The sequence below is a fragment of the Peromyscus leucopus genome, chromosome 19 (assembly GCF_004664715.2).
Source record: "Peromyscus leucopus breed LL Stock chromosome 19, UCI_PerLeu_2.1, whole genome shotgun sequence".
Taxonomy (NCBI): Eukaryota; Metazoa; Chordata; class Mammalia; order Rodentia; family Cricetidae; genus Peromyscus; species Peromyscus leucopus.
Window position 1 is genome coordinate 10364539 of NC_051079.1, and position 17656 is coordinate 10382194.

Sequence of the window (17656 nt, forward strand, 5' to 3'; positions counted from 1 at the left end):
TTAGCTCCACTGTCAAGTGATGAGCCTGGAGCTGCTTGCTATTTGTGCCATATGAACATACTTCATCATAACTTCACACTGTTTGAGATCATCTGAACTCTAAAGGAAATTCGAAAACTCACTCATCTTTAATCTCTCTCTCTCTCTCTCTCTCTCTCTCTCTCTCTCTCTCTCTCTCTCTCTCTCTCTCTCCCTCTCTTCCCTTGTAGAAGCTGACACACAACTTACATAGCCTCTCTTCTAATGCTCCACCTCATTTCTCTTTAAGCAGTTCACTCCCCACCCCCAACCATGCCACCTATCCCAATACCTCCCATTCATACACATAGCACTCTCTTTTCTGGCTCAGATACATTGGTCGCTGAGTTTAAAAGCATGATCAGCTTTCTGCCTTCCTGGAGCTTTCCCCCAGGACATGTCTGCCACCCTATTGTTCCTTGTCTCTCGAAGAGCATTATCCTATCACCGACTTTCCCCCTTTTATTCTCCTTAGCTGTTTACTGTCTCCATTTCCATCGATCATCATGGCTAATACTTCTTAATCAAAAACTAAAAGAAAATAAGCTGGGCGGTGGTGATGTGTGCCTTTAGTCCCAGCATTTAGGATGTGGAAGCAGGCAGATCACTGTGAGTTAGAGGCCAGCCTAGTCTACAAAGCGAGTTCCAGGACAACCAGGACCACACAGAGAAACCCTGTCTCAAAATAATGATAGAAAAACAATCTTTCCAATGACCTTGTAGTCTCTTCTATTAAAGTCCCATCAAAGGTCTGAGGATGCAACTCGGTGATCATCATTTGCTTATTGTGTGTAAAAGCCTAGGTTCAATTCCCAGGACTGAAAAAAAAAATAATATTCCAAACTAAGTCCGTATAACCTTCAGTCCTTGCTGTATTCCTTCACACTGCTCATCTCCATCCCTAGAACTACTCTAATTCCTTAACTTCCAAGTCCAAATCTGTACTCTTGACTTCTTCCCTCCAGTACCTCCCTACAAATTCAGCAAATCAGCAAACCAGTCCACCTAAGGCACAGTGTATTGTTACACAGAGCAGATGACCTCTGTGAAATACTACACTTTACACATCTTCACAAGGGAAGCAGTAATAATGAAATAAACAGCCACATAACCCCCCCCCCCAACACTTAAGAACTACACATTGATTTTAAAGTGTTCCACTGACTCTCTGACTGCATTCTCCAAGGCCCTTCCTCTGGTATTTTTTCTTGATTTTAAGCATAGAATCTGCAGCATTTCCTTTGTCTAACGTATCAAGTTACCTTTTTAAGTAGCATTTTGTGCTCTTGTTTGCCTTTTCTTACTAGTTATATGTGTTACACCTGTCTATATTTTAGTAGGAAATAATAATATGGTGTCCCTTAATCCTATGTGGTACCAGGGCAATATCTCTTTTTTTCTTACTAGTTATATGTGTTACACCTATCTATATTTTAGTGGGAAATAATAATATGGTGTCCCTTAATCCTATGTGGTACCAGGGCCATATCTCCATTCTGTAAGAACTTACAAATGCATCCCTCACCACAGATCCTTTTCCTTCATGTCTAGATCTATTGCCGAGCATTGAATGCACAAGGTCAAGATTTGGAGAACCCACTGGAGCTAAAAGTTAGAATTTTGGATATAAATGACAACGCTCCCGTGTTTTCCATGACTACATTCACAGGACAAATAGAAGAAAATTCTAATGCAAGTGAGTCACCTGTTCTACTAAAGAAATTATGTGCTGATGACTAAGTTACTGTTGCTAGGCAACTGGGCTGAGCTGGGTCAAGGTAAACATCAACTGGGAGAGAAAATGTAGAAAGCATTCAGGACCAATGACTCAGTAATTCCAAAGCAAAAAGTGGGATTCACACTCATGCCTCATGGCCTAGCTCCTAGGAGAGTCGTGCAATAAATCCCAAAGGATCTGCACAGTAGTAACAGGCTTAGAGGGATGAGAATTTATTCTCTGCCTGAGTGTGATGAAAAGAACCCCACTCAGATGTGATGCAGTCTTTTTTTCTTATCTGCTGGGTTTGGCTCCAAGAACCCTAAACATAAAGAGATCTAGGGAGCTCACATCCTTTTACAAATTATGTCTTGTTTGCATATAACTCGCATATATCCCTCAATAAATTTTAAATTATTTCTAGATGACCACAATGCCAATGCAATGTAAATGTCATATAAATATTTATTGTCCCATGTTTCTTAGATAACAATAACTAACGATATGAACGGGCCTTTATAGACTCAGCCAAGTTCTTTGAATTGTTCCCACTCATTATGGGCTGAACTGTGGGCATGGAACCCACAGCTGCAGAGGGCACACTTCAGTAGTTCTGTTTGCTCTTTGTTCACGTTCCTGGGTTTTTACACTGGAAGTGTGTTATAAATGTGATTGCATGGGGCTTACTGTGAATATTTGAAGCATATCTCTCAAATGGTGAGCTGGTACTAAGTAGGTAGCACTGAAGAATCCATTCCCCTCTAGCATTTCTCTGCAAGGGCTCTGACAATCTCAAAGCAGAGTCGCTACCCTGTGACCTCCTGAACCTACAAATTTAATTACCAAACACTCAGTGGTCTAAGTGGGACCATATATTAGCCATTTGTACACCACTAAAGATTATTCAGGAGGTATAGATCTAAGAGGGAGAGATGAGATGGGGAAAGAGAAGAGAAGGGATGGGATGCCCTGGCACACTAGCAAATTATTTTGGAAACAATTTAGAGAGTAGAGCAGAATTCCAGTAGATGAATGAATGTTTTCATGCCCACTAGTATCATTCATCAAACTACTTATTAGATTTAGAAAGAAGATAAGGACAGGGCAGTGTATGTGATTAAACAAGCATTTCCCATAAGCTCCTAGTTACACAGGACCTACACAAGAGTCAATTCCAATCTAAACAACAATGCCACTTTTTAAATGCCCAAAATGGACAATAATGTTCATTAAAAGTACATTATTTTGTAGACACTCCATCAATATTCTCATTTGTTATTGAATTCTCGCATGAGTGTGGTGTTATTACAATTCTCATTTGTAACTATGGGAAGTAAAAACAAGACCACATAGTAAAAATAAGGTCATATAGCACAGTTGGGAAAACACTGAATTTTAATGCTATTTTACTTCACCATAAGCATCTTGTTTAAAAGAAGTTGTATCAGAATAAGAAACAGAGAGTCAGAATAAAAGACTGCCTTTTCCCTTCAGCAGTGTCTAGGCTCCTATTCAAATATGGTCTTTTTATCAGGGCAAAGGTAAAGAAAGAAGTTAATATATTGGTATGCTGATGTTATACAGAGCGAAGAAAGTTGAACATACACTGCTTAAACATAGATAACATATTGGATTGTAATAGTGTTCATTGTCTAATTGTGGCAATTGCACTGGATTCCTAGACACGCTGGTCATGGTACTCAACGCTACCGATGCAGATGAGCCGAATAACTTGAACTCGATCATCGCTTTCAAGATTGTAAGTCAGGAACCTTCGGACTCACCAATGTTCATTATCAACAGAAAGAATGGAGAAATCCGAACAATGAATAATTTCCTAGACCGAGAGGTAATTCTTCATCTTTAAAAGGTTTTCATTCAAAAGAATATGGTTCTAGCCGGGCGGTGGTGGCGCACGCCTTTAATCCCAGCACTCGGGAGGCAGAGCCAGGCAAATCTCTGTGAGTTCGAGGCCAGCCTGGGCTACCAAGTGAGTTCCAGGAAAGGCGCAAAGCTACACAGAGAAACCCTGTCTCGAAAAACCAAAAAAAAGAAAAAAAAAAAAAAAAAAGAATATGGTTCTAAAAGTAAGGGTACTTAAGAGAGAGGAAAACTAAAAGAATGTGTTCAAATTTTGCATATTTTTATGGTATTTATTTATCTCTGGGGGGCATGTGGTCATGTGCGTCCTATGATATGCTTGTGAAGGTCAGAGGACAACTTCTAAGAGTTGGTTCTCTCCTTCCATCATATAAGGTGTCTCTCAAATTGTCAGGCTTTGTGGTAACTACATTTACTTGCTGGGCCGTCTCACTAGCCCTATTTTTACATCAACACTAATTTAAATGTTTTTATGCACAGGATATTTTGATTATGTTCTTTTCTCTCCTCTAACTCCTAGATTCCTCTCCTCCCTACCCACCCAATTTCATTCTCTCTCTCTCTCTCTCTCTCTCTCTCTCTCTCTCTCTCTCTCTCTCTCTCAGAAAACAACCATCAAAACAAATTAACAAAAAAATAAGATAAAATATTAAAATAAAAAATTCACATACACACACAAAAATAGGAGTTGTTTGGTGTTCACCAACTGCTCCTGGACATAGGCCCTGCCCTGGTGTGTGGTTGATATGTCTAGTGGCATTCCACTGGAGAAAACTGTTTCCTCTTTCCCAGTGGATATCAGTTGCAAGTAGCTTCTTGGTTAGGTTTGTGTCCACTTCACCTCAGTGCTGAGATTTTTGGAATTTTTGTGGCCCTCCACAATCACAGGGGATTCTGGGACCATGAAGAGATGTACTGAAGTTATACCCATAAATGGGAATTATTATGTTTGTGCACAAGTCTAAGGAAGGTTCCATAATTTTCACTAACTTCTAAAAGTGGAGGCACCACTGAATAGAATCAAAAATAGAAACATCAACAGTGACTCCACTGCCCACCTCTTTATTTGCCTTGAGTACTCAGTGGATCTTCGCTCATGCTATGTATCTTTGATGAAGCATGTCTCTCTCATCTTGAACATTCTGGCCTGCCTCATCCTTTAACGACTTCTCCTCCCTCTGGACATACAATGAGTAAGAAATGAAGTCTTTAACAAAACGGTTGCTTCTTTGAGATTATGCTAGGGAAGCATCATGGAAATGGACGTGACAAATTCCATACTGAGTGATGTGAGATCTGTGGATTTTCATCTCTGTTACCTTGTCTTCTATCATGGATTTGTGTAAATGTTGAGCCAGTGTTTTAAAAGACCTCTGCATAAGACCAGCTGTCTATGCCTAGTGTGCCATAGCCTGTAATGTGTCTTTTTCAGCAATATAGCCAGTATTCTCTTGTCGTGAGAGGCTCAGACCGTGATGGTGGAGCAGACGGCATGTCTGCAGAATGCGAGTGCAACATCAGAATCCTGGACGTCAATGACAACATCCCATACTTGGAGCAGCCATCTGTAAGCGTTTGTTCAATTACATTTATTACATTCCAGTTCTTATAGGAACCCATTCAGTTGTCAGGTGTACTTGCTACATTTGCTGTTTACAACACCAGTGTAGACACACACTTTCTCTCAAATTACTTCCTACAGTAGGAAAAGTGGATTTGAACACTGAAGTATGCAACTGTCAGTGAGGATGGTGCATCTGAACAGTTAACTGTAAACAAGCAGTGGACAGCCTGGTACAGGCTCTCTCCCCCACTTTGCTCTGATATTTTGCCTCTTGTTTCAGTATGACATCAGCATTCAAGAAAACGAACTGCACTCACAGCTGATGGAGATCAGAGTCATTGATCTGGATGAGGAGTTCTCAGACAACTGGCAGGCAATCATTTTTTTCATCTCTGGAAATGAAGGAAATTGGTTCGAAATAGAAATGAATAAAAGAACAAATGTAGGAATTCTAAAGGTTGTCAAGGTATGGCATAATTATCTAAGTAATTTGTTTTGCTGGTCTTTTCTTTTTCAAAACTTCAAAATTACATTGGTATTAACATTATATGAGTGAGTCTATGAAATAATAAAAATTACAATGTTTTAAAATTATATAAAATACAAAAGTCTTTAATATGAATATATATGCTTATATTGCTTCAGGAAAATAAGTATTAAAAATTTGAAACTCTTTTTATCAATACAGTCCTCCAAAGATCGTATGAGGGAAAGCATTTCTAAAGAAGAGGGCTTTGAACAACAAAGTATGATTAAAGTATAATCTTTAAAGTTAAGGTTTTGTTTGTACTTATTTAAAGATTTATTTTTATCATTTTTAATTACATGTATGTGTGCCTATATCTGTGTGGGGCATGTACACATGAGCATAATGCCCTCAGAAGCCAGAGGCATCACATCCTCTTGAGCTGAAGTTATGTGCAATTGCGAGCTTCCCAGTGTTGGTTGCAAGAGCAGTATGTGCTCTTAACCAGTCTGCCAGCCCAAAGTCAATAATTAAACTTTTTTTTTTTCCAAGACAGGGTTTCTCTGTGTAACAGCCCTGACTGTCCTAGAACTTGATTTGTAGACCAGGCTGGCCTCAAACTCACAGAGATTCTGCCTCCCAAGTGCCGAGATTAAAGGCATGTGTCACCGCCATCCAACAATTAAACAATATTTTAAAAAGCAGGTTTAACATGAACTTTAAGAATCTGCCCATGCCAACACTGAGTCTTTAACATTATGCTTTAAGACTATTCATCAAATAAATTAAAAGTGACTATTTTTCCAAGATGATTAAATTAAATCATTGTAATTTTCCAGCATGCTTTTATGGAAATAAACTGAAACTGTGACAATTGTAGAATTATAGAACCTTCATCTTCCCATCTCACTGTGTCTGTTGGCCAAGGCTAATTTTATTTCTCCTCTGAGTCAACTGTCCACCATATTTACATGCAGTAAAATGTCCTCTGAGATGTAAAGTGAAAACCTGACTCCTGAGAAGGTGATAGTAACATTTTCACCCTGTGGTACAAGACTCTAGGACAAATGTCTTAAGTCTTCAATAATTCTTCATGATTGTATGTGATGCACACAATATGAATCATTCATGGTACAATCAATCCTTCTTCATCTTCTTCTTTCTTTCATCCTGCCTGCAGGAGCCCCTCCATTCTCTGGGGATTCTGCCTCTTAGTGTAGACCCAGGGTTCCCCTAGCTCTGTCACTCTGCAATCTCTAGACTTTCCCTTAGTCCTGCTGAAGCCTGCTGTTCAGAAAAACCCTATGAAGCAGATTTCCAACGGACTCAGTCTCTTCCTTCAGGGAGTGTGGGCTTATGCAACTGTAAGTGAGGATGCCCCTTAAGATTTCATTCACTGGGACTATTGCTTCCATTTGCTTAAAACCATTTCCAGATGTTTCTGTCATCTCTCCCAGCACCCCTTGCAGATTAGATTATGTCAAATCCATATTGTAGACAAAAAGATGGAGGCTCAGACAACATGCATCTTACCCTAAATTCATTGCTAGTAAATGTCACTAACACTTAAATCTAGGTTTCCTTATCTGTTAAATTAATTGTTTTTCTGTGATATTATCTAGAACTGGATGCAAGGGAAACTAATTTCTAATCTATTTCCCTACAATTTTATGTTACTCTAAAAATTATTCATCTTATTTGTTCTTAATACCTCTACCTAAAAACTAGGATAGTTCTCCCAAATATGATAGCATACATTAAACCCTTTACTATAACTATCGAGAAGTAATAAGAGTATGGTTGTGTATACATATGCATATATATTTATGCTATACATACATATATGCTATAATTGGTATTTTAATTTGCAAATAAAAGTAATTCCTATGGAATTTTAGATGAACAGGAGAGCTCATTGTATGAATATTTTCATTTAAAATACTTATAAACATTAGAAAATATATTTGGTACATTGGGAATGCATCAGTTATTTGGCAAATTTTATGAATTGTGGGTTTAGATATCAACTTTCATAAGAAAACTTACTGCTTGATTATTTTATAGTATGAAATAATTTTAGAACATATTGAAGAAAAAAGATTTATTCATATATATACATTTATACACATATATATGTATGTATATATACATTGACATTCAAAAAGTCACACTAAAGTGAATTTTTAAAAATAGTTTTTCAGGGATAAAACTAGTTAAATGACCTGTGATATATTTTACTTATATTTTGTTATAAAAAGAGCTACTTTCTCAGAAACGTGCTAACATAAATTGTCTCGGCACTGCAAATATATGAAGTGGATCATATGTTGAATTTAAGTATTTGCTTTGGTGAGAAATTAGGATTCATGTCCTACGCTTTCAATCTTTTCAAGAAAAGATCCAGAGCAACTCAATTTTTTCCCTTACTTATATTTGCATGTCTACGCCTTGAACTAAATACCCAACAGGTAAGACTAGACTAGGTAAATCGTGTGGATTTATGTTCAATTTTATAACTGAAACAAGAATGTAATAAATTGCTTTGACTAGTCTCAAAGGATTTCTCTGTCCTCTGAAATGTTTTCTTACAGTAAAACTAATTCTTTCTGCGTTTTCTAGCCCCTAGATTATGAAGCCATGAAGAATCTGCAACTTAGTATTGGTGTTCGAAATGTAGCTGAATTCCATCAGTCAATTATTTCTCAATATAGACTCACAGCAACTATGATCACTGTGACTGTGTTAAATGTAATTGAGGGCTCAGTGTTCCGGCCTGGTTCAAAGACATTTGTAGTAAACAGTAAAATGGGAGCAAATTACAAAATAGGAGACTTTGTAGCTACCGACCTGGACACTGGTCTACAGTCAACAAATGTTAGGTAAGAAAGGCATTTTCCAACTAAAGTCATAATCTTAGGGGATCATAAGAAGGGAAGAAGCAGTCGTAAGGGAGAGGGAAGGGAGGGTAATGGAGTGCATGTGACATGGAAGTAAGAACTATTTGGGGGGAGGAAGGGAACCAGAGGAGGAGGACAGGAGGTCTGAGGTGGACAAAGGAAAGAAGGATGCATGAAAACAAAGATACAATAAACCCATTATTTTGTATACTAACTAACCTTAAAAATAATGTTACAAAGTCTCTTCTTAAAAGGTAGCTTTAGTTTCTATTGCATTCTTTGAATACAGATATGTAATGGGAAATAACCCGGCTGACCTGCTGGCTGTTGGCTCAAGAACAGGCATAATAACTTTAAGAAACAGAGTTACTATGGAACAATACAATATGCTTAATGGGAGATATGAAGGAACAATACTATCAATAGATGGTAAGAAATCAATTTAATTTTGTTAATTTGAATAAGGGCTTGTCTAACTTGTTGACACACTAGTGGAAACCCATGAACTGTGGGCTGATAGCTATGGAGCCCCCATAGGGCTAGAATAGGCCCTCTGGATATGGGAGACAGTTGTTTAGCATGAACTGTTTGGGGGGGCCCCAGGCAGGGGGATCGGGATTCATCCCTGGTGCATGGGTGGGCTTTTTGGAGCCCAGTGCCAAGGGTGTGACACCTTGCACAGCCTTGGTGCAGGGGGGAGGGGCTTGGACCTCCCTCAGCTGAGTGACTCTGCTGACTCCCTATGGGAGACCTTGATTTGGACAATGTGGGGATGGGGGGTGGGTTGGGGGGGAAGACTGGGGGGTGGGAAGAAGGAAGAGGGGGATCTGTAGTTGGTATGTAAAGTGAATAGAAAATTTCTTAATAAAAAAAATGAAAAAAAAAGAATCTTTGCAACAAACTTTCACTAGAGTAGGTCCTAAGGTTTAAACCTTATGTGTGTATGCAGAGGTTTAAACCCCATATTTAAAGAGTTTGAGTACTATAAACACTGACCACATAGAATCTGAATAGACCTGTCTTTATGGGCACAGCCTTAAATCCCAGTCTGTTAAACTTAACATCCTAACATTTTCTTAAATTATAAAATAAATATATTTCTATTCTTCCCCCCCTCAATGAAATAAATTTTACTTCCTTCCAGGGGAGACCAAATATTCTCAGATAATTTAAAAATTACTATCCTGTTGTAAAGAAATCCCCTTTCCAATGAAAGTTGTCATGTTGAGCACTGTATGCTCAAACTATCAGTAGCATGGAGCTAAGACTGTGAAGACTGTGGTGAGACTGGGTGGCTGTCATGTCCCCTCATCTACTGATTATTGAATCTTATAGAAGCCATCGCACCCATCTATACCCCAGTTTTCTGCAAAATGGGTCAATAACAATATATGCTGATAATAATAAAAATAGCAAAGCATGTAACAATAGCATGAACATCACTGAATGAATAAGGATAGCCTTTGAGGTCAGATAAGCAGACTTAGAAGTATGCCTGTTGCACATCTCCAGAGATTTCATTTCTTTTATTCAGAAAGTATTTTTGAGTCTTAACTAAATAAGTGCCAGCCTTTGTGCCAGGCTCTAGGGCTCTGTCCGTGAAAGTAAGGCTCATGGCTTTGCAATATCACAAACCAAACTCGACTCATTTCCTTATTCCTATCTGATAATCCCACTTGCAATAATCTTTGGGAATGTGCTAAATATAGAAGGCTGTTTGCACAGAGATGCTAACACAGCACTGACTTCACCAGGTACTATTGAAAGCAATAGCCACAGATAACTGAGTAAGGAAACCATAGTCCATTTGCTACAAAATTATGTACCTGTCAGAAACTATGTTAACCAAATGTGTACATAAGCATGAAAGAGTGCGTACAATTTAAAGAAAAAAACCTCTCAAATCTCATTCAAGTAGGATGAACCATAAGATCATATCAATGTACCATAGATAAGTAGCATGAGCTCTATCCCTAAGGACAATTGATCATGAAGGAATCTACAAAGTTATCCTTGTGTACTGGTGCTATGGATTAGCTTCTGGTTGTGACTCACATCTGTCTGTGTTTTTGCATTATTCAACTTAGACATACTATCAAACTTGCAACACCATAAACTATCCAGTAGACAGTATTACTGGTGATAATGATTGGGTTAGTTATAATGCAACCATTGATCGGCTTTAAAACTGAGTAGAAGAACTAAGGAGACAGAATGATAGGTGAGTCTCCAGAACAAAAAGCTGGGCATATCAGTGGACACTTGTAATCTCAATGATAATGGGGGGCCAATCAGCCCAGCCTTTACTCTGGGAGCTTCAGGCCTCTGAGGATCCACAAGTGAGGTTGTCCCCCATCCAACACAATCACACATGCATGACAGTCACACAGACTGACTGGAAAGCTACTGAGTTGATGCGATTAAAGACAGGAACAAGCTGAGGTGGGACAAGAAAGGGGTTCTGGATTTCTGACAATTCCTAGGTTGTGTACAGACGGCTATTCCACTGTGAACCTTGTTACAGATAGTCTCCAAAGGACCTGCACCGGAACAGTCATCATTGATCTTAGTGGCTCTGGCTGGGTGACAAGCACCGATCAAAATACAGAAGATGGAGGCAGTACAAGTGGTGGAAGCAGTACAGGAGGTGACAACAATACAGGAAGTGGAGACAATACAGGAAGTGGCACAAGCGGAAATACTTCCACTGAGCAAACCACAGGATCATGGGACAATGGTGGCGGAAATGGCGGCAGTGGCGGAAACGGCGGCACTGGCGGTGATACCTACGATAATGGTGACGGTGCTGAACGTCAACCAGGTCTTGGTGACAACGTTCACTTTGGTCCTGCTGGGATCGGGCTGCTCATCATGGGGTTCTTAGTCCTAGGATGTAAGTACTTCAACACTTCTTTTGGCATGGGCCTCTCAAAAAAGATGGGGAAAGAAATGGGTTTTTTTTCTTTTTCCTTTTCTTTTCTTTTCTTTTCTTTCTTTGTTTGTTTGTTTGTTTGTTTGTTTGGTTTGGTTTGGTTTTTTTGGGTTTTTTTTTTTTTTTTTGGTTTTTTGGAGACAGGGTTTCTCTGTGTAGCTTTGGAGCCTGTCCTGAAACTCACTCTGTAGCCCAGGCTGGCCTCAAACTCACAAAGATCCACCTGCCTCTGCTTCCCGAGTGCTGGCATTAAAGGCGTGCGCCACCACCGCCTGGCAAGAAATAAGATTTTTTATTCTTTGATGAAATATATTTTACATCCTCTTATATTATGTAGTTATCCTGAAATGTTTGTGCCAGGTATTGAATTTACTGGGAGGAAAAAAATCTACATATAAAAAGCCAAGAGCATGAAAGGCATGGCATTGAAATAGAGAACTCCCATAAGGAAGAAATAAAGGTTGTGCTTGATTGTGCTGTGGGATAATGCTCTTGTACACTGGTTTAATAAAATGCTGATTGGCCGGTAGCCAGGCAGGAAGTATAGGCAGGGCCAGCAGACTAAGAGAATTCTGGGAAGATGAAGGGCCCAGGAGTCCCCAGCCAAACACACAGAGAAAGCAAGATGTCAACACAGAATTGAGAAAAGTTACTAAGCCACATGGATAAACATAGATAAGAATTATGGGTTAATTTAAGCATAAGAGCTAGTCAGTAATAAGCCTGAGCTAATGGCTGAGCAGTTATAAATAACATTAAGCCTCTGAGTGATCATATTAAGCCAGGCTGGACCCGATAAACCTTTGGCCTACAACTGTGTGGTAAGGAATCAGGCTAGGAAGCCAAGCTGGATTCTGAGAGATCTTAGACAGTGCAGGGTTGCAAAATTTAATGTAAAGAGGCAGACAGGACAAGTGTTCAACTTAACAATATAGGTCTTCCAAGGATTACCAAACCATTCCGAGTTTTGCTGTTCTTGCAAAATAATTACCGCTTCTTCCCTCACAACACCACTAGGTGACGGAAATCTGCTACGGGTGATGTCTATAGCACATCCTGGGGCCACTACAGGAGCCTTAGTCATGAACAGAAATACAAGCATAGAGTCTAATGGATGTTTCGGGTGAACTTTAACATTGCCCTGGATTATGATGGAAACGAGTGGAAACGGGGTAGTATCTTGAAGCTTACACAATGTCATTAAGTTAACACAAATGTTGACATTTGCACCTACGTGTGGCAGCACACATCTGCCATCCAGGGAGTTGGGAGGTTGAGGCAGGAGGATCATGAGTTTGAAACAAACCTGAGATATATGCAGCAAAACTCCAAATAAATAAATGCAAAACCGTGAAAATTGCCCTCTTCAAGTGTAGAATCATAAGATCTTGGTAGTAAAATATGTCTCACGTATTTAATTAATTATTCACAAAAATGTACATTGAGATAACTCATATGCAAAATTTTGAAATATTTTTTCTGCCTTCATTTCTCTCATTTCAAAAAAGGTATACTTATATTTACTTTAGGTACATGAGTGTTTTGCCTGCATGTATGTAAACTTTATTAACCATGTAGGCCTACGGCCTGCAGAGGCCGTAGAGGGTGCCAGGAATCCCTTGGAAGTGAAACTACGGGTGGTTGTGAGGTGCCATGTGTGCCTGGTAACAGAACCTGGGTCCTCTGCAAGAGCAAGAGCTCTTAGCCACTGAGCTCCCTCCCCAAACGCTCTTCTTTTCTCCTAATGAGTAAAAAGCTACAAACAGATACTTCTTCACTAGGTTTTCTCTGACTTTAACTCACCTTCGGGAACATTTCATTAACATAGATCCATCTAAACTACAGGGAAATTTGGTCACGCTGAAGAGAACCATTTAAAGTTGAGCACTTTCTCTAGAATTTGAAATACACTTCAAAAAATGAACATTCTGGGTTAAGTAACAGAAATTCATTTCTATTGGCTCATAATAAATAGAACTAAAGACGAGGAAAAGTTCCATAAGAAAGATAATGGTTGAAAAATACACTTTTTCATCAAAATGAACCAAATAAAGGAAGATGTGAGCATACGGACTGGAATGAGAACTCCGCAGGAGCACAGATCATCCTCTGCAATTTGTAGTCAACTCTTTGTTCTACTAAAGCAAACTAATACCAAAGAGATAAATAATGGCTAACTTTCATTTTCAGTTTCCTTAATATCAGTGTCCAATATCAGATAGTGTGGCTCATAAAGACTTTCAATGATATACATAAGCCTTTGGGTTAATAACTCTTCTCTCAGCTTTACAGATTTCCAAAAAGAGCAAAACTCGTCAAATTCTTTGCCTTCTCCCTTTTTTCTATCCTCCATCCACTCCTCCCTCTGTCCTTCTCTGTTTCCTTCTACTATTTACACATCCTTTCTTTCTATCCACGCTTTCAAAATGATCTAGCAGGATTCTCTGACAATAGTCAACATGTGAGTGAAGGCCTCAAACAGATTAGGAAGAAAAAACACTGCTAAAGTGATAGTCTCTATTTATGTGAGAAATGTTTAAAGAAAAGATGTCTCTGTGGGGGAAAGCAATAACCTTCATGAAGATAATTAAGTAATTAAATAAGATTTCCCCTTAAAACAGAGAAAGAAAAATGTGTGAAAATGGAAAAGTAAGGAGAGGCTTGAAGGATCAAAAGTGATGCCTGAATTAACCTCCTTTAGTCTCTGCTGTCCTCTGAGTGATGATAGGGAAAAGAATCAACATTTTAATCATATGATTTTATCTGTAATTTTAATACTGTAAAACAAATTAAAATTCACTGCAGTCTGGTGCTTCCAAGCTCATGCTTACTTGGGGGTCTGACCATTATTAATTTGTTGTCCTGGCATTTAAAATAGTAACTTTAAATTCAGACAGGTCAGGAATTCTCGTTTAACGATTGAAAATCAGACTGTTCTCTTTTAACACAGCCCACCCCTAGCCCCTCACCTCTCTCTCTTCCTCAGTGGTCCCGTTCTTGCTGCTCTGCTGTGATTGTGGAGGAGCCCCTGGTGGTGGAGCTGGCTTTGAGCCTGTTCCAGAATGTTCTGATGGAGCAATTCACACATGGGCAGTAGAAGGCCCCCAGCCTGAACCCCACGATGTAAGTGCTAATCTGTAAGAATGGGATTTGGGGACTCACAAAAACCCAGTCTCCAGACATGCCCTAAGATTGTGCAAATCATTCAGTCTACGCTATTCTTGGTCCTTGGGTAGTGAATGGGGAAAGGAAGAGGAGTGGAAGGTACATCAAGACTCAGTGGAAGTCACCAGGGGAGGCTTAAACATGAGATTCAACTTTCAAGTAGCATTCAGAAGCTTCCTACATAGTATTCTTTTAGGAATTCTGTGATAATTTTAGAATAAGACTATATTCCAGCAGAGAGAGAAAAGCCTTGTTATTAATAGGAAAATGTTGTCTCTTGTCTTTTAGGGTATAGCTACTATCTGTGTGCCACAAATGCCACCTGGTAATGCCAATATTATAGAGTGTATTGACAACTCAGGTAAGCAAAAGAGGATGACTCAGTTTTGTCTTCTTTTGTTTTGTTTACTTGACTTACTCATCTTTACAGAGAAAAATGCATTCATTTTTGGCAGAAGTATAAATCCTGACCTCTAAAACATTTGTCTAAATTCTTAAATTGAAAGCAAATAGACAAAACATTTTTACAACCTTCCCAAGCCCTCAGCTAAGGTTGTGCACATGTGGGGGGGTCTCTCCTTGCGTGGTATTAAGGCTGGATATCTCCAACTCATCTTGAACCAATGTCTGGAGTAATTCCCAAGCAGAAACCAGGAAGCTACTACTGTAATAAAAAGAAAAAGTAAAATAACTTCTTCTGTCAATAGAAATAGTCTTACTACTTTATATTTTTAGCATTAAATGTTACTTATTTCTTTAGTTTTCTTTTAATCTTTTGAGCAGTTATTACTTTTTAAAAACTTATTTATTTTCATTTATGTGTGTGAGTGTTTGCCTACTTGTATATCTGTACACAATGTGTGTACAATGCCCTCAGAGGCCAGAAGAGGACATTAGATCCTTTGGAGCTGTAGTTAGTTGTGAATTGCTATGTGGGTGCTAGGAACCAAACCCAGGTCCTCTGCAAGAGCGGCCAGTGTTTTTAACCAATGTGCCATCTCTCCAGCCCCTATATAATTACTTTTCTACTTTGAATGCTATAAAATGCATCAGACATAGGAATGTTTCTATTTTGTAGAATTTGATTCAATAGTCTGCATATCTCCTGTACAATAGATCACTAGTCCCATTTCTCATCATGTGTCCATTTGTGTTAGTGTTGTCAATATCTCTTCATGCAGAAAACAGAAACTCACTGGATCACATCTGCCCCATTAGTCTGCTGTTAGTTACATAGACCAATCAGTTCATCAAAATCACCAATATTTATTTATGCATTGGTTCTTTCATTATGTCTATGAATTTTCACACAAGTCCTAAAGTAGCATGGAAGGCATCCGGATAATTGGAATATGAAAAGTATGTTTCCCTCAAACTCAAATTAAAATGCTGTGCCATGGGGTATGCATCCTATTGTTTCTTTCTTTCTTTTTTTTAATTTGTGGGTTTGTTTGGTTGGTTTTTTTTTTTTGGTTCTTTGAGACAGGGTCTCTCTGTGTAGTTTTGGTATCTGTCCTGGATCTCTCTCTGTAGACCAGGCTAGCCTTGAACTCACAGAGATCCGTCTGGCTCTTCCTCCCGAGTGCTGGGATTAAAGGTGTGCACCACCACCACCCGGCTGTTCCTTTTTTTTTTTTTTTTTTTTTTTTTTTTTTTGTATTGTTTCTTTTTTATTATTATTAAGAAATTTTTTATTCATTTTACATACTAACCACAGATCTCCCTCGATTCCCTCCTCCCACCTCCTAGCCTTCCCCCTCAACCCTACCCCCATTACCTCCTCCAACAAGGTAAGGACTCCCATGGGGAGTCAGCAGAGCCTGGTCCATTCAGTTGAGGCAGATCTAAGCCCCTCCCCCTGCATCAAGGCTGTGCAAGGTGTCCCACCATAGGTAATGGGCTCCAAAAAGCTAGCTCAGCACGCATCCTATTGTGAACCCCCCACTTATATTTTACTCCCTCGAGTTTGTGACATGCTTCTTCCCACTTCTCACATCCAAGCGCTTATCCAAGATACTTCCAGAAACCTTCCTTCCCATTGTTAACTATGACCTCTTTTGGAAACCCAGTGGCCCTTAAACTTTCTTCAGGATGCCATGTGCATCCAGGAATGCATTGTGGGTATACTGGTACTATTATTTAACTTTTAAAAATAGAGCTACTTAACTCAATTTAATGCAGTTTGAGATCAAACTGTTCAGTCCACAAATTTTTACTGTTTCATTGCATGAAAAGATGTCAACAGATGATGAAATTAGCAAACTTATTAATATTGTTTTATTAATATTAATTTTAAAATAATATAATTATCCATCCTTTGTGCATCATCTTCTTCTCTTCTCTGCTCATAAATACAACATTGAACATGAGAGTAAGTTAGCTTTTAGCTTACACTACACTAGAAAAATCAAATTTGATGTGTTCAATGCTTTTAGGAGTTTATACAAATGAGTATTGTGGCAGAGAAATGCAAGATCTGGGAGGAGGAGAAAGAACTACGGGATTTGAACTGATGGATGGAGTTAAAACATCAGCTGCACCTGAGATATGCCAAGAATATTCAGGAACGTTAAGAAGAAATTCAATGAGAGAATGCAGAGATGGAGGTCTCAATATGAATTTCATGGAAAGTTACTTCTGTCAGGTAAGGCTTTTAGCCACATGCTTTTCTCTCCGTCCACCATATTCCAAGCTTTCACCGGCTCCCCGGAGGGCCTCGACAGCAATCTAGTCTTCATGCCCAACAGCCCCTGCTTGTCGCTGAATTTTTCTGAAGCTCTGACCGGGAGCAATTTACCCCTCCACACTGCCGATGGCTCCCTTTTGTCTCTAGTACGAAGTCCTAAATCCCAGTTCAGGTGCCACCTTAGAGTTCCATCCACCCCTCAGCATCAGCTCACTTGCCTTATTCACAGCTGACTGCCCGCCTCAAACCTCTGGTTATTCTGGTCCACCCTGTGATGCTGTGTGTTGTTGTTGTTGTTGTTTGTTTGTGTTTCCCATCCCTCCTCTCTCA

At 39.2% G+C, this 17656-nt stretch overlaps 1 protein-coding gene across 1 annotated transcript in view; it reads left to right on the top strand.

Moving 5' to 3' along the window:
* Dsg1 (desmoglein 1) overlaps positions 1-17656 on the top strand; it is a 33346-nt gene that overhangs the window by 11753 nt on the left and 3937 nt on the right. Inside the window, exons 5-14 of the mRNA XM_028886566.2 lie at positions 1570-1714; positions 3418-3584; positions 5049-5183; positions 5461-5646; positions 8266-8525; positions 8833-8972; positions 11068-11436; positions 14462-14598; positions 14929-15001; positions 17076-17284. Of these exons, the coding sequence (XP_028742399.1) occupies positions 1570-1714; positions 3418-3584; positions 5049-5183; positions 5461-5646; positions 8266-8525; positions 8833-8972; positions 11068-11436; positions 14462-14598; positions 14929-15001; positions 17076-17284 (1821 nt within the window). The remainder of the gene's footprint in view (positions 1-1569; positions 1715-3417; positions 3585-5048; positions 5184-5460; positions 5647-8265; positions 8526-8832; positions 8973-11067; positions 11437-14461; positions 14599-14928; positions 15002-17075; positions 17285-17656) is intronic.